The sequence below is a fragment of the Coturnix japonica genome, chromosome 4, assembly GCF_001577835.2.
Source record: "Coturnix japonica isolate 7356 chromosome 4, Coturnix japonica 2.1, whole genome shotgun sequence".
NCBI lineage: Eukaryota > Metazoa > Chordata > Aves > Galliformes > Phasianidae > Coturnix > Coturnix japonica.
The window spans coordinates 20,464,311-20,485,847 of record NC_029519.1 but is presented as its reverse complement, the minus strand read 5'-3'; the positions used below and the strand labels follow the sequence as shown (position 1 = coordinate 20,485,847).

At 36.7% G+C, this 21,537-nt stretch overlaps 1 protein-coding gene across 2 annotated transcripts; it reads left to right on the top strand.

Moving 5' to 3' along the window:
* Window positions 1–4,319: 4,319 nt before the first annotated feature.
* NAF1 (nuclear assembly factor 1 ribonucleoprotein) lies at window positions 4,320–19,644 on the top strand. Of its 2 annotated transcripts, XM_015860971.2 has the most exons (9): window positions 4,413–4,742; window positions 6,134–6,275; window positions 6,467–6,560; window positions 8,925–9,007; window positions 9,995–10,155; window positions 12,999–13,050; window positions 15,206–15,311; window positions 16,940–17,368; window positions 17,402–19,644. In XM_015860971.2, exons 1-8 carry the CDS (start codon window positions 4,459–4,461, stop codon window positions 17,350–17,352), a joined length of 1,335 nt encoding a protein of 444 aa, XP_015716457.1. In that variant the 5' UTR covers window positions 4,413–4,458; the 3' UTR covers window positions 17,353–17,368; window positions 17,402–19,644. The 2 variants fall into 2 exon arrangements, with proteins under 2 accessions (XP_015716458.1, XP_015716457.1); XM_015860972.2 differs by having other exon boundaries at window positions 4,320–4,742; window positions 16,940–19,644.
* Window positions 19,645–21,537: the final 1,893 nt, after the last annotated feature.

The window sequence follows — 21,537 nt, the reverse complement described above, 5'->3', positions numbered from 1 at the left end:
TGATGAATATCCTGTCTTCCATAAGAGCAACCAATAATTCTTGGACAGAATCTTCCCAGCAAACTGATATACAGACATGTACTATATGTCTATATTAGCAAGGATGTCCAATACAAGAGAAACTAGCAACTGTCATTTCTTTCTGACCTTGTTTAGTAAGAGATATAGTAAGCTAGTCTTTCTGTTGTCAATTCTGCAAAGGATGGAGTTCACATGCAGCTTAAGAATATTGCTTGTAACAGCAAAAGAATAGTTTTCAGAGGGTTTTTAAAATTTTCTTAACTTTTATTTTTATTTTTTATATATTTTTTTAGAGTCTGCAAACAGAATTCCAAGAAAATTTCAAAGCAATCTGTTCAGTTCTCTGGAGTAATTATTCTCAGATGTCAGTGTGACAATTCAGATGTCAGTACTTGAAATTGCTGGTCATTTTACAAGGCATTCAGCTCATGTAGGTACCTATTTTTGTAGGTTAGAATGAAAGCAGTTTCAGGGACTATAAGAACAATTTTATTTCCTTTATCAATTTAAAAGTGAGGCATTATCAGGCCTTATTGAAGTGCTATCCTTTTGCTCTGGACCACTTGGGGAAAATCTAAGAAGCAGCTTGAAGCAAATACACATATGGATGTAATTTTCTTTTTTTTTTAATATGGTGGAAAAAACCCTACTGCAACTGCAGTGTTATGAGTATCAAATGTTTTTTCTACTACCATTATTTCTGTACTCATCAAATTCATACATTCTCTGTCTCTCTTTTCTCCCTATACTAGCAGAAAGATTGGTGCTGACCTAAGCTGGAGATCTGACAAGCTGTATGTACTCATGTCATGTAAAGGAGCAGCACATTCTGCTCTGACCAGTCCTAATGAAAAGGCCAAAGTCTTTTTTAAACATTTGTCTATACGAAAGCATATTTGGTGATGTGATTCTGTTCTTCAGTGCAAGTTTTATTTCTGAATCAATGCTAACTGAATTTCAGACATCTCTTGACCCAAAACAGTGATGAGTGATCAGAAGAATAAATGATTTTCTGAAGGGTTTCCTCAGACCCATCCCAGGACATTAGGTAAGGAGGAAACAAAATTATAGTTGAATCCATGCCTACACCACCTCCAAACCTGTAGACAGAATTCCAAGGGCTCATGCTTCTTGGAGACTGTATTCAGAGCAGTGAGGAGCAATCTGTCACTATGAACTGACTGCAGCTTCAGTTAATAAAGCTACGGTTGGGTGAGAGGTAAATTGGGAGGTAATAAGAAAGGGCAGAATATATGGAAGATGAAACCATCAGGACTGTTGTAACTCACTTTCAGGTTCTGTTCTGATACAGCTTGGAAACAATATTTCCAGGGTGTTCTTCCTTCCTATTTTGTTAGAAAAGAATAATTCTTAATTGACATAAGAATCTCAAGGAAGATTTAAGTAGCTGATTATAGTGATGAAATACTGAATTTAATTATACACAAAATGCTGCCAGACAACCTGCATAAATTGACCTAGAAATTAGGAAAAATATTTTCAACAGTGTATTTTTCAAATTTACTGTGCTCCCTCTATTAATTAAAGTGCAGTGTTCATATACTGCATTTAATCTCTGTGCATAATTGACTAGAATAAAGAAGCACAAAATGCATAAACAATAAATGTCACAACAATATTGGGTTTCACATTTCAGATATATTAGGAAACATACTTTCTTAATCATGTGTTTTTGTTTGCTTTGTTTTGTTTGTTTATTTTCCACTGAAGACATAAAAAACAATATACTAAAATCTCCAAGCAATTTTCAACCTTCAATTCCAGGAGAAATATTGGGATTAAGCTATGTTTTTTAACTTATTCCTCCTCTGTAACCAAGGAAATTTAGTAGAACGTAATAATAATTTGAACGGTGTCATTCTAGCTTTAGAAGTATGATGGAGACAATTATACACACCTGTCTTAGCAGCAGGAATCTATCAAACAAATTTAGAAAACAACACCTCCAGAGAGCTTCATCAAAGGAACTGCAGGCAGAAAACAGGCCTGCAGTCATGTTTGCGCTGTCTTGACAGCTGACATTGAATTCCAGCCCTAGCAGTATTATTTCTTAACTGTCTACATCTTGAGAATTAGTTTTACTGCTACAGTGATTCAAGCATTCATCTATGAAATTATTCTTTTCACAGAACATCTTCATGCTTCTGTTGCTACGTCGCAGGTTACTTAAAAATATCCTGGTTGAAAGAATGATGATGTTTACCGTACATCATGTTTTTCACTACCCTCATTCCAACATAAACACTATCTTATATGATAGAGGCTAAGCTGAAGTGTTCAGATGAAATGAAGTATCTTCTTGTTGGAAAAATGCTGTGAGTTCTGCACAAATATGGAGGAAACTGTCAAAACACAATCTAGTTGCCAGTGTACAACTACATAACACTTAACTAAAGCACTTTTAAAAGCAGGAAAGGCAAACTGTGACAGTTGAATGATTTTACTTATATAAGGACAAATAGAAACTTGAATTTTTGTGGCATTGGGTTTTAGTAGGTTTCTGCCTCTACTTCCATATATACATAATTTTACTCACTTTATGAGGGATAAGAACGTATTTGCCACTGAGATTCAATATAAAACAATTTTATGAACGTGCAATATTTAATTATTGTGTGCCAGCCTTGTATAATTTTGCAAAGATCCTTTTAATTAAAGAGCATACATACTTCAGGACCTCCATGTAGTCATTGGAGAAGATTCCTGTAGCAGAAATGCTAAGCCATGGCCTGAAATGGTGACAGAGCACATGGTGGGAATGGAGCTCAGGTGCACCCAATGCACCTGAGTGATTGGAAGGGGTGAAGCCAGGATCCACTCCTTCCCAGATCTCATTTAAGGGTTGGCAGTGGAGGCAGGGGTATTTTGCTGGAGACCCCTGCTGTTTAGAGGCCTTCTAAAGGTAATCAGTTCTTTTTCTTCATTTCTGTGTTTATGGTTGCTGCATTTGGGCCCATTCTTATTTGCTGCAGCTGGGGCTTTGCCACCCTGCTGTTACTGCAGAACTTTCCATCAAGTTAAAGAACTGCAATTCCTAACCAAGGTGTTCTGAGTAGATGTGCAATGAGTTTATTTCTGCCCATTATTTATACAGTTATTTATATAGGCACCTTGCCTAAGACAGTAAAAAAAAATACAAGGTGCTTGTGATGTTAAATTTCTTGTGGAAACTAATCTTAATATGTCTGTCCTGCTTAGCCTATATATTATTTTAAATAGCTGTAACTAGAAATACATTTATGTATACGTGTTTAATTATCCTACTAAACTGTCAGTGTTTTGCAGGCTGGTTTGGCCCAGTTCTCTGACCAATGGGGCAGAGGGATTTTGCAAAATCTGTGCCTCCAGAAAAAGGAAACAGGGGATACCAAAATAATTTAAAACAGTGGCAACAATCTGAGGAGAATGAAACTAATTTTACTAAATATGGTATTGGCAAGATAAAACACTATAACATAATATAATTAGAATTGAAGCTAATAAACCAAATATACTGGGAGAGTATCTGAAAGCTGTAGGCCTTACAGTAATACCAAAGTGATGTGCACAGTTGGGACAGGCAGCAGTGAGCAGAGGCAAAGGAGAACTGGAACTAGAGCACTAACACTTTAACTTCCAGTGCACTACATGATGTTATCATGCAGAGTACCAGTAAACTAAAATCATAAAACCATGACATAAACTCATATGGCAGCTGCTCTTACATGTTGTGAACAAAAAATGGAACAGCCAGAGAAACAGATCTACCTTCTGGCATGTGCTCACTTCAGCTTGCCTGGGGTATTTGTGAAGCACACTTCTGAGCCTTTATTAAACATTGCCCACGCAGTTTGGAGGAGAAACAGGTGTTTTGAGTACACTCTACGCGGAGCTGGAGGGGAAGCTTATTATATGGAAATTCTGTAGGACGATACATATCGCTCTGTCTTCTGCCTCTCACCATACATACTAATCTTGACCTTTTTTTGTGCTCTCACCATGTAATATCTTAATTCTTTTTAAATTATGATTTTCCTCTTTAGAATTACTTTGCACTCCGCCATTCATTCATTCGCTGGGAGTGGAAACTCTGTTGGCTCTGTTTGGAAGCCATTCTACAGCAGGTTATAAAGATTATAAAGTTTTCATTATTATTATTGTTACTATTATTTAATTTTAATTACACACATCCCTTTTGTATGTTGTCAGCAGGAGCTATGGCAGCTTGCAGCCCACTAGGTCTGCAGAGAGCTGCCATTCAGAGGAACGGCAGCTTTGTCTTTTGGAGTAGCCTAATGCAGTCAAAACCTTAACGTGTTCAATTTAATCACAGAGTTTACTATCCGTAATAATAAACCAGAGCTTTCAACTCAGCACTTCTTTATACAAGCTTTTAATGAAAGGCTGCAAGGAGGGGGAAGCACCCGCCTCCTGCGCATGCCTCCTGCGCGTTACGCCGTGGGATGGCCGGAAACCACGTGGGGCGCGGTGATGGCGGCACAACAGGAGGTGCTGGAGCGGCTGCTGACCCTCACGGTGGAGCCCAGCTCTGTCGCCGAGGCGCCGGGCGTGGAGGAAGGGGAGCAGAGGTCGGCGAACTCTCCGGGCCCTCCAGATAGCGAGAAGGGTGGCCCAGACCAGCCGCCCATCGCTGAGGGAACGTGCCCTTCCACGCCGCCCACGGAGGCTCCCGGCGAACACGCCGCTTCGGACTCGGAGAGGTGGGTTTGGGGCGGCGTGGGGGGGCCGGTCGGCGATTTGCGGGGTCAGGACTTGCTCTGCCCCCACACCCATGTATTCTTAAGAAAGCATTTACATTACACACTCATCAGTGTGTTGGTATTCGGTGTAGTTGATTAAAGTTAACTTAAGAGGTTAGATGTAGGCAGAGCCTCTGAAACCAGCACGCCTCTTCCCAGCTTCACTGAGATCTGCGTCTTCCTTCTGTGCCGTTTGATAATGCCAGGTTGGTGTATGCTCGTTCGAACCATCAGAGGTTTCTGGGAAGTCTTAAGGGTTTCCTCTTGAGTTTCTCTAACAATTGATGCTGTAAAGTTTCCACGATCAAACATTGTATTGGCTCATTTCAAGTTTTCATAAGGCATGATGAATGATGGAGGGAGAGTTTCCTGGTTCATGGCTCAGACATCTATAGTTTTGCTTCCAATATCTGTTTCAGCAGTCACTAAAAGTTCATTATAATCTGGAAGCTTTAAACTACTGCATATAGCTGACAGCATCATAAAGTTCCTTTGTTTTTCTTTGTTTTTCCTCAGCCCACCACAGCTTGTTATTTAATAGCCAAACTTTATTTTGCTTTTCTATTTTGATTTTTCTAGGAAGAAGTCCTTAGTTGGCTTTTTCATAGGATCTGTTAATGGTGGCATACTTATTTGTTGACTTATTTTTGTCCTATTTGTTAGAATTACAGCAACAGAGAGTTGAAAGCAATCAGTTTGATTGTGAGGGGAACAATGTGATATCAAGACTCTAGAAGAGAGCACTTTCTGTATTTTATTTATTGCTGTTTCTAAATTCTGTGATGTTAACTGCCAGATAGTATAATAAAGCCTTGGTGCTAGTTTATGAATCTTTGCTTGTATCACTGTATAGAATTTGTGAGGTGTTTTAAGTTTCCAGGACTGACTCCTTCATAATGCTTGTTTCGCCTGCCAGCTCCTGAAGGACTTAGCCTTTTGCTGCAAGAAATGTGTCAACATGAGTAATGATTATGGAATTCTTCCTTATATCTATGAAAACAAATTCTTTCTAATACAAGATGCATTCCTTGGAATTAATATTTTCTTGGCTTAGAACACTAACATCAGCATGAAGCTGTAGCAAGATTGGCTGTGGTAGGTAGCTTAGTATGTTATTTTTCAAAACTACTTTTGGTGAGCTGTTTTTAGCACTTGTTCTGAACTGCTGAATCCATTACTCTTCTCAGCTTCTTTGTGGTCTTGTCCTGTGGCTAAGATAGGATCAGGAAAGATCTCTTCTTTATACAAATGTATTTAAGAAAATGTGCTGTGCAAGCACATTTGTAATGTAGCAGTTTTTAGTAATTTTAATATAGGAGTCCATATTTTAACTCCATTTTTTTTCTGTTCAGTGATACAGATTCAGATAGTTCATCAACTACATCATCCTCTTCAAGTTCTCCTTCGGTAGTATCTGATGATGATGATGATCATCCGAATGAGAAGGATAACAGAACACACTGTGTTCGAACAAAAGATGAGTTGCCCCTTGATGTAAGTAAAAAGCAGTGTCTTTTTAAATGTTTTTCTAGTAACTCAACCTGAAGTAATTTATATATTTTTAAATTGTCAGGGAAACAGTGATTAAATGTACACTTTTGCACTAATTCAGGTACATAGCATGGTTAATAGTTTAAAATGTGTTCTCTATTTCAGTGGTGAATGTGTGACTCTGTTAATTTCAGGAACTGCCTCCAGTTGAAGATTTAAATGTAATTCTGCCTGATAATGTTGAACTGAAGCTTTTTGGGACGGTTTCCAGTATCATTGAGCAGCTAGGTAGGCAAGATAAGTTGAACTAAAAGGTTTTTTTTCTTTAATATTTTTTGTGTATCTTTACATTAGTTGTTTGTGAACTCCTCCCCCAAAGTTTCAGTACAGCTGCGTTCTGTTTCACAGTGCTGCTAAGCCTTTCTGTTGATTCTCTGCCCTTATTCAGGAAAGGGGCAGCAGATTTCTGAATGGGAACAGATCTAAAGTGTTTGTGTTGAATTTTTTAGTTTGATGGCCTTTATGTGGTATGTGAAATAAAAGTTTTGTGGAAGTTAATATTGTTAAAACTTCTATACTGTATTTTTTGTTAAACTTATTTGAAGTGCTCTGTGCTGTTTGAATTGCTTTTAAGCTTACAAAGTGAGTTTAAATATAGTAATTATGTTGAGTAGGAAACAAATGAATTGAATGACATTTGCTGTTCAAATTTCTTTTACTGTAAAAGACTCTGGGTAATACAAGCAATTCCTTGACAATTTTCTGCTGCATTGGTTCAGGATTGATCTCTAGAAGCTGGCTGAAGGTGGTGGTTTCTTCATTGATCTGTTTTTCTACTTTTCCTTTCTTACTCTTTCATAGTAAAGAAGATAGCTTTCTGCTGAAGCAATAGTTAGGAAAGCTGGGAGGGACTTTCTTATAAGGACAGATAGCAACAGGATGAGGGGAGGTGGCTTTGAACTGGAGGAAGACTTAAACTAGATATTAGGAAGAAATTCTTTACTGTGAGGTTGGTGTGAGACCCTGGAACTGGTTGCCCAGTAATGTTGAGGATGTTTCCTCCTTGGGAGCATTCAAGGCCAGGTTTAGGGGGGAAGGTCTAGGGGGAGCTGTCCCTACCCACAGTTGGGGGCAGCATGGGGAACTAGGTGATCATAAGGGGTCCTCAGAAACCATTCTATGAGTCTGTGTTGCTGGACTGTTGCTGAGGGATATTTCCAGTGGGGATTAAGCAATGCACTCAATTCTTTCACTGTGTGTTTCCCTCGCTGCCTACATTCAGTGAACTATTAAGTGTCTACCATTGTTTTGGGCTTGCTTGGCATGTCACAAGATGTCTGCAGGCTTAAATTGCAGCAGAACTTGAAGAGTTTTAGCTTGGGGGAAGCATTTAATTCTTCTAAGTTCTATTATGTAAGTTTGGAAGAGAGAATTTTGTTAGCTTTTGGTGAAGTTATATGTTGACACTAAGTGCTTGAATGACTTTGATTGGCATTGAGAATGCTTAATTGAGCATTCTGTTTTAGGGTGGGAAAGATTACCTTCAGAATCAGAATTGAGCTTAATGCTGCTGTATCTCTTGACATCTTTAAGTTTAATTCCTGCTGAAAGTCAAGACAAAATATTTCTGTTGCTTACTGCAGTAGATATAAGCAGGAAACAAAGGTGAGAGTAAACAATTCTAGAAGTTTCTGTAAAGAATAATCCCTTTGAGTCTGGAAAATAGAAAAATGAAATACATTCATAGCCTGTGTATCAAATTCTTTATTTAATACAGGAAAAGTGTACTCCAAGTGTTTAAGTCTCATAGATATTTCATTTTTCAAGGTACTGAAACAGCTTGCACACTCTGGCTGCTCATACCATCATTTATCATGAATTGTCCCAAATGTAGTATGGATCTATTATATGACCTGAAAGTGCAGTGTTTTCAAACTGTATCTGCTCACATAAATAATGTTATTGTAAATGGTCTGCTCAGCAACTTTTGTGTTCTTGTCTGCTTTCTGTCAGTTACTAGGAGGATAAATAGCTATCTCTATTCAATTTTTCTGGGAAGAATTTATTTTGGAATGTTAAGAGGGCTGAAAAACACTAACATGTGTCTTTGCTTTAAGGAAAAAAAAGCCTGCTGTGCATTCAGTTAAGAAACAACTTAAGGAAATGCAACAGGTAGTTCACATAAGTGTTAGGTGCAAAAAAGAAGTCTGAAATATCTGGTCTCCGGACCTCATCTACAGAGAGCAGTAATTCTGTGAACTGATGCAAATTTTGTCACTAATTACAAGTGAAGGATTCAATGATTGTGAGTATTTTAGCATGTAGATGAGAAATTCTAGGATAAGTGCTGATGTTTTTCACACAGAGGGTGGTGTCACACTGGAACAGGTTGCCCAAGGAGGCTGTGGATGCCCCATCCCTGGAGGCATTCAAGGCCAGACTGGATGTGACTCTGGGCAGCCTGGTCTAGTGGTTGGACCCTGCACATAGCAGGGGGATTGAAACTGGGTGATCATTGTGATCCTTTTCAACCCAGGCCATTCTATGATTCTATATGTTTGCTTTGTAAATAACTGTGGTTTATTTTTCTGCAGTTAACTACATACTGCTGTTGCAACTTAAAGTTTTATTTGATTTTGTTTTCTGTTTCAGTAATAATTGAATCGCTGAGAGGCCTACCTCCAATAAATGAGGAAAGCATAATTTTTAAAGAAGATCGGCAAGCAGCGGGAAAGGTGGGGGTGTGTGTGTAAAGTGTAGTAACCTGTTCTAGTGTTAAATTTAAAGGTATTATTTTATGTTTCAACAAATACTGTTCAAGTCATCCAAGTGAAATGCTTCTTTGATACACTGTTTTTCTTTGAGATTTTTAGCATCGTTTACATTTTTTTTTTTTTTTAATTTCAAGAATTCTATCATGGAATTAATAGGTATCCATATGAACTACAGTGTGTTGAAAATTTCTCACATTTGATGGATGTGCTTGTGGTTGCTTTCAGATACTAGATGTTATTAACAAGCTGTGCTCTTTTATTTCCAGGAGAATTTTTGAGTTTTAGGAAATACAGGGAATGTTTGCTTAGCTGTGCTCTGATGTTGTAGTCTTAGGCCCATGGGTGCTTTATGCAACTGTGATGAAGAATGTTTGCAGAGAGCAGCGTTGGTTTGAATTTTGCATGTTTTCTGTATAAAGAAAGCAATCGTGCGGAAGTATCACTACCGTAACATGTCTGTGTTGGTTTGAGAGGAACACAAAAATCTAGCATGAAATTGCAGGTGTTCAATGCAATATCTATCAACGTTAACTCTTTGGAGTGACAGAATGGACATGAGAACTAACATAATGACATCTTGCAGAAAGAAACATTTAGAAATAATCAGATTATTCAGGTGTTCAGATTTGAAAGCAAAATGGAGAGAGAAAATTGGAGGACTAATAAAGGTAAAGATGACTAGAGTAAAGGAAGCTGACATTGAAGGCAGTATATTCGTGTGGGCTAAGGTGAAATAAACATAAAAACTTTGTGTTATGACCAACAGTAGCTAGGGGAAATACATTGCCGAACAAATGTAGTAATAAAGATATGACATGAAGGTGACTTTGTTTGCTGTGATTTGAAAACACCTCTGAATTCTTAAATACAAAGTGTCTGTAAGCTTTGCAGTTCTGTATCAGAAGATGAGCTTCTGATATGGTCATTTAAATAAATTTTGTGTTTCAGGTATTTGAAGTGTTTGGTCCTGTTCAGCATCCCTTTTACGTGTTAAGGTTTAACAGCTCTGAACATATTAAAGCAAGAGGTATTAATGTGAAAGACAACATGTACTTTGCTCCATCAGTGGAGGACTTCACCCAGTACATATTTGCAGAGAAACTACAACAGTGAGTCTGACTTCTTTTCTGATCTGCTTATAGTGTATTTCTTAGTATAGCTGGAAATTATAAATTAAAGTTTAGGCTTGAGTGAGAAACTATAGGACTTTGCTTGACACAAACTCATCTTTTATCCACTGACTGTATAAGAATAGCACTTGTTGCCATTCAAATGATAAAAGACTGAAATATAGAGATTAAGAAATAAGGTGTAGTAATGGACTGCTGAACACTAATTATTTTATTGGTTAATTGCCTGAAACAACTCTTCTTTGAAAATCTGTCACACATGACTTAGTCTTTGTTAGTATTATTTCTCATTTGACCTTTTATTACATAAAAAGAAAAAAGTAATGCTTGTTGTCTGCATTAGTTGCAGCTTGAGTATCTGCAGGAGTCTTTTTTTCCTTTTGTTTATTTTTTCCCTTGTGGAAGCTACAGGTGTTTAAACTTGATTTTTTCCACTTTTAGTGAATACCACTGTGAATCTGCGTTGTGATTTCTGCAGCATTTGGATGCCAGCTGGTCTTTGATTTTCTGCTGCTAGACTTTGTTGCTTAGTACAGTAACTGCACACACTTCAGGCATCTGCTTTCTGCATCTATTAGTGAAGTCCATACTCAGCATATGCAATGAGTGACTTGTGTTTTAGTTTTCGTGCTTTGCAAGTAGATTTGGGAGCTGTTTGTCTTTCAGTAGACCTCTACTCTCATGTGTGGTACAAAATTTAACACCAGCTAAGAGTTTTTGCACTTTCACATCTTATTGGCATCTGGACGGACAGTGTACCAGGCTTTGTTTCTTGCCTTGCATTAAAAATCTCTAATGTCAGTTGTAGTCTGCAGTATTGTATCTTTTGGATTATTGTTTTTCGTTATTTTCTGATCTTTTCTCAAGGAAGGTTCTTAGTCTTCTGTGACATAATTGGTACATTTTGTTGGAGCTACCGTTTCACAAGGCAGGTTGGGTTGGTCATGTCAAGTGGAAAATGACCAACACTTTTCATTTTTTATCTCTACTATAGTATCTATATGAAGAAACCAAGATGACAAAGACAACAGGAAGGTTGAGCTTTAGTCAGAGTCAGTGCCACACAGTAGGGCTTTCGGACCTTAGTGGACTGCAAATTTGTTGACTTGGGTTTCTGCTTTTTATTAGTTTTCTTGACTCTGCAGATGAGCGTAAAGTTTTAAAAATGCTACTCAAAACTGTGGCGGTACCTTGAATAGGAAAGTAATCAGGTTTAAGATCTGAAATATGTCTTATGTTTGAAGCAGTTTTGAAATCCGGCTTGCAATTTGCTTGCGTTGTACAATGTTGCATTGATATGAATAAGGCTTACACTTCACAGCAAAATGGATGGAAATGTCATTACTCAGCATAAGACTTCTTGAATGCAAAGTAATATGTTCCTAAAAATAGTTTGTGGGTTTTTTCCTGTATTGCTTGAAACATGGAATAATTCTAAACAGGCTCATGTATTTCTGTGATTCTTCTGAGCCACCTTTTAGGCTTTCAGGTCTTAAGAATGTTTGACTTCAGGAATCTAAAGTTTACTGTTATTTGCAAGAGTTAATTAAATATCTCAAAGCATGAAAAATGTTTATTTTGCTGAACTAGTTAAGGATGATTGGGCAGACTTGAGATAAGCTTAACTGTTCATCAGACAGTTTAGGATTGCTAACTTCAAAAACTGAATCTTGCATAGTGCCTAATGATCACAGGTTTTGGAGTTTTATGCATGCTCTGGTGTTTCTGGAAGGCATTTATTACCCTGAAATAACAAGATAGGAGGGAGAAACAAAAAAGCCTGTTCTTAATGAGGGGAAGCAATGTGTTTATTGCCTAACTAGAGTGCTTTTTTGCAAGCAAGGAGAAATTAATCATGTAGAGATCTCTTATTGTCCTTCCTTTCCTGTAGCAATTTCTGTTAATTGAACTTAAAGACAGTTTGCATTCTCAGGTTTACTGATAGTGATCAAAGTGCTGCTTTCATGGTTTTCTAGTGATGCATAAAGATTGAGCTTTAGTTTTAGGAGTTGAGGCACAAAGTAACTCCAAGGCTGCCTGATGTTGCTGGCTGCCCTGTACTTTGATATTACTGCTTGATTGTTTCTACATTGTTGAGTGTGTAACAACGCTTGGCAATTAGAGTGCTGATAACATTACTTTTGCAAGTAATGATGTTTACCATTTCATGATTTTTATATACTTTGCATAAATAAGGATTGTCTTAATGTTTCAGACCAAAGTATATTAAATCTGGGAGGAGTGTATTCTACAGACTTGAGCAGGATAATTTAAACTTGTTTCACAAAGTTGTTATTGATCTACTACTACTACAAAACTTATTTTGGTGGTTGTTGGGCAAGAAAATTCTTTATTCCGTAAATGTCTTTTCTTTTGCTTTCTAATTTCATATTTACAACAAAATAGATGGAATTTACTTATCTAGTTAATGCTGTCACAATAGAATTGTTGAATAGAGTTTTATTCCAAACTTACTTTTATAGATACACTTAAATTCTGTGTTCTTCTAGACACGTTCGGTGTCCTTTTGAACTGGAGATGTGGTCTGAAGGCACAAGAGATAAAAGGGAAGAACAAGAAATCTTGTGACTTTAGCTAGCATAACAAAGTTGCAGTGAACTATCTCCATTCAACAAAGCCTTTTATGTTTTAAAAACCATGGTAAGAGGACCTTAGTCAGAGTTGAATATTAGCTGTGTAATATGTTCAATCCACTCAAAAGAGGAAGGTTTTTCAAGTGGTGTATGTAGTGAAGTTCTAAGTTAACACTTGAGTTAATCTTTCAATACAAATAAAATGATGGGGTTTTTTTTCCCTTTTAGGGAAAAAGGGTCGGATGCATCTTGGAAGAATGACCAAGAACCACCACCTGAGGTAAGCATCATTTTTTGTTTATTGTTTTTGATTGCAGAAAGTACACAGACAAATTTCTGTGTGGAGTAGTTAGCAGCTTGTTTTTTTCTTCATTGTGCAGTGAGTCTGCTTTTATTAGAGAGGGCCCGCAATTGCTGTAGAAAGATCTTGTCATCTTTAACTTGCTTTTTGCAATTGAGAATATATGTATCTCTGTTTTCAGTTTCACCAGTTCTTCAGGAGTATGTTTGTCAGTCTGAATGACCACCTTTACGAAGTGATGCTTCTATATTGCCTAATATTTTTGTTTCTGCTAGGGACTTCCCATACTTCCTGTTTTTACTGCAACTTTATCTTTAGCCCTATCATAAACAATTGTCTGTAGTTAAAGGTTTCCTAATGCTTTGCGGTGTTGGATGTTGATTTCTTAATTTAACACCTTTTCTGTTGCATTATTTGAATGGCTCCTTGATGAAGAGCCATTACTGTTTCTTACTATAAAATGCTAGCTTCATGAGATCTGAGTGATAGTTTTTCATGACCATTGTATGGCATCACTTACTGTAGAATCTCTTGAAGATTTTTTCAGTGGCACTCAGGCTTTCTATCCAGTGCTCCTTAACTCCTATCCAGTGCTCCTTAACTCTGCTAAAACTATACTTCTCATGACTACTCTTTTCTTTAATAGGAACTTATTGCTGTGTCTTCATGGGAAGCTCTAAGCTTGTACCATCTTACCCTGCAGTTTCTAGTTTCAGACCACTGCATTCAGAATAGCTAAAATTCTTAGTTGTTTTGAGTGGTATTGTGAAAAGATCTGCCTAGCTGATTTTTCTGAAATATATGAAATCTTGAATCGTTTGTATGAGCTTCTTAACTCTTAAGTAGGAAAGGATTTTTTTTGTTAGTTTTTATTGGGTGTTTTTTTTTTCCTCAGTATTGTAACCAATGCTGCATTTGTAGTCAGTATCTCAGGCCAAATTTTCTGGCTTAAAGGAGAGATGTGGCTCAAGCCTTTCAAGCTTTTGTCATGTTTGAAGATATGACAGACTGATAGATCATCACAGGGCATCCCAGAATGTTGGCTTTTTTTTCTGGTATGATGTGAAGAACTGATTTTTTTTTTTTTCTTCACCACTGTATCAGTGCAATTTTTGATGTGTGCTCTGAATGTACTAAAATATGTGTGATTTTGCTGCTTATTCTTCCCTTTCAGAATTAGGGGGAGAAAGGGGTGCAAGCCCTAACCCTTAAGTCACAGAAAGGAGCTCTTTAGTTACTGACAGAGTTCTTTCCTGCCATTATTAACTTTGTCCTTCTTCATGAGGGAGCAAACTCTGATGTAAAAGGAACAAAGATGCATGGGAGATTGAATCTGTTGAAAACAATGACGTTCTTACCACACTAAAATTCTTTTGGAGTAATGTTGCTTTTGAAAGTTTAACAGGAACAATACATATGTCAGTATATCTGTTTGGTTTTTTTTGGTATTGGTTTTAATGAAGTTAAATTTAACTGAGTCATAAATTTAACTGCGTCATAAATTTAACTGCTTGTCATAAAAAATAAGAATCCATAATTCACCTATTACACACTTAGGTAAACTTGCACACTTTTGCAAGCTTTTTTTGTGATAATTACTAGCCAGCTTCCTCAGTTTCACTAAGCTGCTGCTCTTTTCCCGTTAGTTTTGGTGAGAACAATGTAAATCCCTGATGTGCTGGAATGTCTTTTGAAGAGTGAAATATAATCTTTTGAAGACTACTGTTAAATTACCTGCATATTCCTAAAATCTTCACTGCTCTTTCAGCAATAAGCTGTAGAAGATGTATGTCAAAAATTGTTTGAATTTTAATTGTTGTTTTTCATCAATAACTTCAAGATCATAACATGTGTTCAGTGCATGACTGTTGCTGTTCTTTAAGAAAATTGCAAGGTATAGCCATGAATTGTGTAACTGCCTTCTGAGAATTTGTGGAGTGCTGAGTTTGATTGTGTTGAGAAGCCAGCTCTTGAGAACGATGGCTCTTTGAATGCAGAAAATGAAAGGGTAGTGGCAATATTCTTCTCAGCTGACTGCAGAATGGATTATTTTCTAAGTAATTTTTTAATAGTATATCTTAAATTATCTGCTTTTTTATTATTTATTTAGCTTTGTTTTACCTTTTTTAACCAGGCCTTGGACTTCAGTGATGATGAAAAAGAAAGAGAGGCAAAACAAAAGAAAAAGAAGCCACAAAATCAAGGAAGGAAGAAAGTCAAAACAGATACAAATGCATCAAGTGAGTGAATACTATGGAAGAATGCTGTCATCTCAAGCTGTTTGGAAAAACAGTGATATCTGCCTTAAATTGAGCTTTCCTGTTTCAATTCTCAATGTTTCAGTTCTTTTCAGAGTTGCTGTATTCGTGAATTTGTGGTTACGTTCTGTAATTTTTTATTGAATATAGCAATTTTTTAAAATATTAAACTGAGAAAGGGAAGTAGTACAGAGCAGGAAGGTTGTCAGCAGAAACTTAAGGACAACATAACTAACACAGGGAGGGTATGGGACAGATACCAACTTTTGATGCGTGGAAATTGCTTTTGCAGATATCATTGTGGTCCAAGTTCATCCTAAGTCTTTGCGTGAATACAGAGGAGTGGTTACTTCTTTTGAGATTCAGGGAGTAGGTACAACGTGAATGGGAATTTCTTCCTTTACTTGAAGATTTTTTTTTAAAATTAATATTACTTTAAAAAGAAGTTGTTTACTCCCCTTAGAATCTCTTTTCACTTGACATAGTCATTAGGTAGTAGAAACTATTGCAAGTTATCTATGAAAAACTTTTTTTTACACTTTATTGCAGTCTTCTCTGTTTCTTTCTCCAGCAATTGACAGGTTGGCTGCAATTGCTGCTGTGCTCTGTTTGCAGTAACTACATTTTCCATTGTGGTTACTGCAAACCACAATGCAAAACCAAAAGCATCTTTCTTTGCAAATTTCATTTTGGTTGAAAAATGGCTCTTTCTTTAGTCTTAGTGATCTGCTTCTGTCATATTTTCTGTACTGCTCCTTTTAAATGCTACTGACTCACATCATCTCCACTCTTCCCTTTCTGCAGCTGTGCTTGTATTTGAGCTTGCTGCTTCTGATTGCTTAATTTCTGGTGTGCTTTTCTCCGCTGATATTTCTGAGACTGACTCCTGCTATCAAGATGCTGCTTTTTTTTTTTTTTCCTTTGTACAAATTCCCCTACAAATTCCTTTCCTCCTTAGCTGGGAGGTCAGCAACTGTCTTGTTAATTGCTTTCTTCTGTGTGCAGTTAATCCCTTCATTGCTAATGGTTATTTTCTCTCCTGGTTTCTGCTTCTTTATATTGAATATGGCACAGCTCTCTCCATTCCTATTCTGTGAATTTGTTGCCGAGCTGCATTTCCCTAGGGGTTTTTAAGGCTGTTAGTGAGCTACCTTAAATGAGTGAGAATACAGTAAGAGGAACTGTCAAGGGAGTATGGATTATGGTTAGCTATGTTTTTATGTAAATAATGTGCTTTAAAACTTATCTGCAGTTTACTGATGGCAGTGGAATTCAGCTGCAAGGACAGCTGGCAAGTTGCAACATCATCTCAGAACTGGAGTTTTTCTTTTGTGCATTTTCATAAAACTTAGTATACTGACATTGGCTCCATGTTATAGCCTTCGTCAGGAGGGGAAAGAACAGGAATACAAAGTAGCAGTACATTTCATTATGAACTCTGAATGAATGCTTATGTGAAATTTTCAATAGGAAGAAAATTCTTAGACAAATGCTGAAAATTAACTGGCTAAAGATACAGCCTGCCCTTGAGAATCTTGAAGGATTAAGGATTTGTGAGGATTAAATGTAAACTTTCAAAAATATTAAAGTGTTTTTGTGTTCTTTTTAAGGTGAGTATAAAGGACTTAATCAGCCAGTGCAACAGCCTGCTTCAAGTTATTCAAGGGGATACCATGGCAGAAGATTCTCTGGGGATCCATTTCCTTCTCCATCAGGACCCCCAGGATTTCCTAGACCACCCATTAGACCACCACATCTATACTCTTCAGACAGCAGGATACATCAGGAGTCTCCAGTGTTTCCACAACCTCATAGAAAAGAACATCCAATGATGCAACAGTATCCCTTTCCTCCTCCCGTTTTTGGTTCTGTTAATGAGATGCATCAATTTCACCTTCCGCCTTCAAACCCAAATATGATTTGGACAGGCCCAAACATGTATAACTCGTATCCATTTTTGCCACCTCCGCAGCCACCACCTCCACCTCCTCCAGATAGCCATCCTCAGTTCAGGCCTTACTAGGTTTCCATAAACGTGAATTTAATTAATTTAATTAATAAAAATGAAAAACATAGGATGTTGCAGTTTAGAGGGAGGAAGAATAGGATGCCTAGATCATGTTTGCTTGTTTTGGAGATATTTTTTTCCTGCAAGAATGAAACAAAAACAGAGTTTAATACTTTGTGGGATGTCCACAAAATATTTTTCCTATGTTCTTTTTGTTTCAAAGAAGAAAACTGTATAGAAAAAAAAATAATCTGTTATCAAATAATGGTTTATTATTATAACTTCTATCAATTTAGGATGCTAACAAATAAAACATTTTTGGAGACTGCTATTTAGTGCTTGAAATCTCTTCATTAATTGAATTTTAAGTAACTGTTTTGTGGTAATTGGGAGTATTTGGTGTAGCTGTTATTAATAGTCTTAGTTATGCTGCTGTGCTAAACGCTTTTTATTTTTGGCAAATTTTAAAATTATTTATATGGAAAATAAAAATCAGACCTAATTTTTAATCTAGATTTACCTTTGTTTATACAAGTTATAAATGCCTGCTCTTCAACTTCTAACACTTATTTAATTTCATGTTAACTGAAAGAATGGAGCTGGATTATCTGTTTTAATTGATGAGAGTAGCTAGATCAGAGTTTGAACCAGACACTAAATTACTTGGTCAGATCTGGTATTCTACAATAGCTATAGAAGGACAACACTGAAACCTATTGACTAAGATACTTTAAGGTTAATATTAGGATGTAACTGCATAGAGTGGGAAAACTAAAGGCAATAGTAACTTCTGTAGGTTGTTTTGCTATGCCTAGTGCTGAAATGCCCATGGATGCGTATAGCATTTCTAAGAAGTCATCAGACCTTAGAGAGATGATATTTAATTTCAGACCCTCATTGATTGCATTTTGGACTCAAAAAGCATGTGGCACTGGATTGGCTAGGTTTTTCCTGCTGGCTTCTGGGAGGGGGTAGAATTGTCAACCAAAAGCAGTTTAGAACAAGCTCTTCCAGGCCAAAGTTGCAATTCTGCAGTTGCAATTTGTTTGTATCTGAGGATGTGGCTCTGACTGACTAGAATAAAAACATTTAGCTTTGCATAAAGGTGTGTGTGTGGGGGGGGTAACAGGATCATAAAAATTGCTTTTTTCACATTGAAAATATCATTAATAGTTATATAATTGGACAGAGTGTTTAGACTTGTACAGCAATTGTTTTTAATCTCACTCATTGGCCTCATTAGGTTCTCTGGATAAGTATTTAAAGGCTAATTAAGCTCTGCAGGTATTGTTTTTTTATCTTGAATTCCAAATAAGAATGAAGCGAAACTTTAACATGTAAATGAGGTACTGTCATCTAAAGAGGCTGTTAAATCTGTAAATCTAATTCATAGTTTCTTTTATATACTGACTGAAGTTCTAAGATTTATTTCATAGGTGCTCAACTGAGGAAGGCTGCATAGATCTCAAATATGATTGATAGTAAACAGAAGGAGAGTTCTATATATACAGCAGCGTCAAATTCTGTTTCAGAACAGTAGCATTTGGTAGTTTGGTTCTTGCAGATTTTTTTGTACAAAGACTGTCTAGTATTCATTTAATGTAAATGCATACATTTTGCGAGGGATGAAGGAGGTGAATTTCTGTCTGAGTTGTAACCCAAGTATTGCTATTGGGAGTGACAGGTGTTAAGCTTTGTATTGAGTTCTCAATATAGCTGCAGTTAATACCAGGTTTGGTTTATCTGAAGTTAACTCAGTTGGAGTTTTATTTTTACTTTGTTTAGCTGTGAAAGCAAATTGTTATGACTGGATGAATATGATTAATTTTATGTACTCTTAATTGTACTGTATACAGTACAATTTTATACTGTGTAGAAAGTGAGTTTTGTTATGATGTAAGCTCAGTTTTTAATGCTTGGATATAATCTGCAGTACACTGCAGGACCTTTGCTTGGAATTCACTTTAGTTCTTGATGATAACATTATTTGAGAGCCAGGTACTGTTGCTGAGTTTGAAATATATAATGAAATATGTTGAAATAATTTTTTTTTTCTTTGTCTAACCAAATTTGGGGTTTTTTTTGTTTTTTTTTTTTTGTTTTTTTTTCTGTAAAACTTTAACACTTGCATGCTACTTCAGTTAGTATTTCTATTACAGATGCATAAAGATAGAAAGGTTCGAAATGTTTTCCTTCTGGCTATTGATGGCTTCCAGTCCTGATGCTTATTAGGAACTCACTGTAGTTTGTTTCCATTCAATAAGATGGTTGGGAAGTTTGTAATAAAATGCTGTTTTTGTGTGTGTGTGTGTGTGTGTTTTTGCTGTTTTATTTTGTAGCTTCTCCTTCTCAAAGGTGAGTGTAGCATTGTCAGCATCAAAGAAGCTTTTAGTTCTGGGCAGTTTCAGTAGGTGCTGGAATTAGTGGCTCAAAGACTGTTGGCCATTGGGCTATGAGGGGTCAACTGCAAGTAATTTTTTACTTGCAAGTCAACTTTAAGTAATGATTTTTAGCAGGCTGGTACTTTTGTTCTCTGTTTATGACTAATACCTGCAGAGCTGAATTAGAGTTGTGTCACTTCTGTAACATTTTTTTTTATTCCTTTGTGGGATTTAACATTTCTTTGTGGGCTTCGCCTTGTAGTGGATGCTTAAAGCATGAATTGAATGAAGAGCAAGAGAGCAGAGAGTCAAGGAAAAGCAGAGGCTTAGGGAGAAAGTTGGATGCAATTACTCAAAAGGTTGAGATTTATAAATATACTCATATTTATGGTATTTTTGTGGTAAATTATTGTACTGTATGAATGACTGTAACTATGGTAACGTGGGAAAATGAGAAGTGGAGTCATATCTGATGACATTGCTCTTTAACTTGGAAATCAACATTGGTGTTTTGCTGGTTTTTAAATCCAGTTTGATCAAGAGCTGGTGGAAAAAGATCAGGTTTTTGCTGGAGGTGGAGAGCAAAGGAAATTATTAAAAGGTGCTGCGGGTTGGGGGAGAGCTCTTGCTGCTATTGGTTGCTCAGAGAGGTGGAAGATCAACATTCCAGGAGGGCTTCACAAGTTGACTTTGGGCAAGTGTCCAAGGCAGCCTCCCTTGCAGTGGAGGGCTGAGACAGAGGGTACTGAGGTGGACCTTTCAACCTAAGCTGTTCTAGCTGCAGTTGTTCTTTTGGCATTGTCCTCCTACTGGAGACTTTGTCCATAAATACTAAGGGGTGTGAGTAGTCCAACCTGAATGTCTGGTGTTTATGAAGGCTGGCTTTTCATCTGTACTGTTGTACTGTTTCATTATCCTGCAGATACTTATATCTAAAACATCCATGCTGTGCTGAAAGTTGGACTTGCTGTGGAAGATAATGACTGCTATTTCACTGGATGTAAGCTGATTTGAAGAATTGTTTCTTTATTAGTTGTTTGGGAACTAATGCTAATGAAAGTCTCAGTTGCTGTCATTTTCCCTTAGGGGGTAAAACATTTTGTACTGTGATTTGAGAATGGTGTAATGAATAGCAGTACCTAAAATGTTTTAGTTTAAACAAAAAAAGAGAATTATTTTTTAACAAGTATTCTCTAATACAAGGATGTTTGCCAGAGGGAAGACCTTTAGAATCCTTCTGGGTATTCATAATATTAAAAATAATGTCACGTAATTGAGCTATAAATAAGCAGGTGTTTTATTTTATTTTATTTTTTGTAGGTCATATTTAGTTATTTTCAGATTCTGTTTTTTATTTTTTTGCAAGTTAGAGGTGTAGTCAGTTATTTTTTGTCTAGTAAATTTAGTGATGTATGTAGTCTGCTTTGAAAGTAACAAGGATTATTGGATACACACAGAACAGTTGGTCCTAGAACTTAACTGGGGTAATAAGTGAACATCTGGAAGACCCTGCCAATGATGACATGGCAAATAAATGAGTTCTGTAAGCATAGCACCAGACATGTCCAGTGCAGCTTACCATTTGTGGTGAATATATGGTTTTGGGAAGAACAAATAATGCTCTTTCTTCGTCAGTCACTTGAGTGTGTTTAACATTATTGAATGGTGATGCAGAGTAGTACCCATTTGCTGTCAAATTAAATCTCTGGTAACTGTGGAAGAGTATTATTTTTGGTTTGTCTGTGAAAGGAGGGAGGGAAACAGTAAAAAGCTATGGTATTCGTCAAGTTTTAGTTTCATAGCCAAAATAGTTCGTATT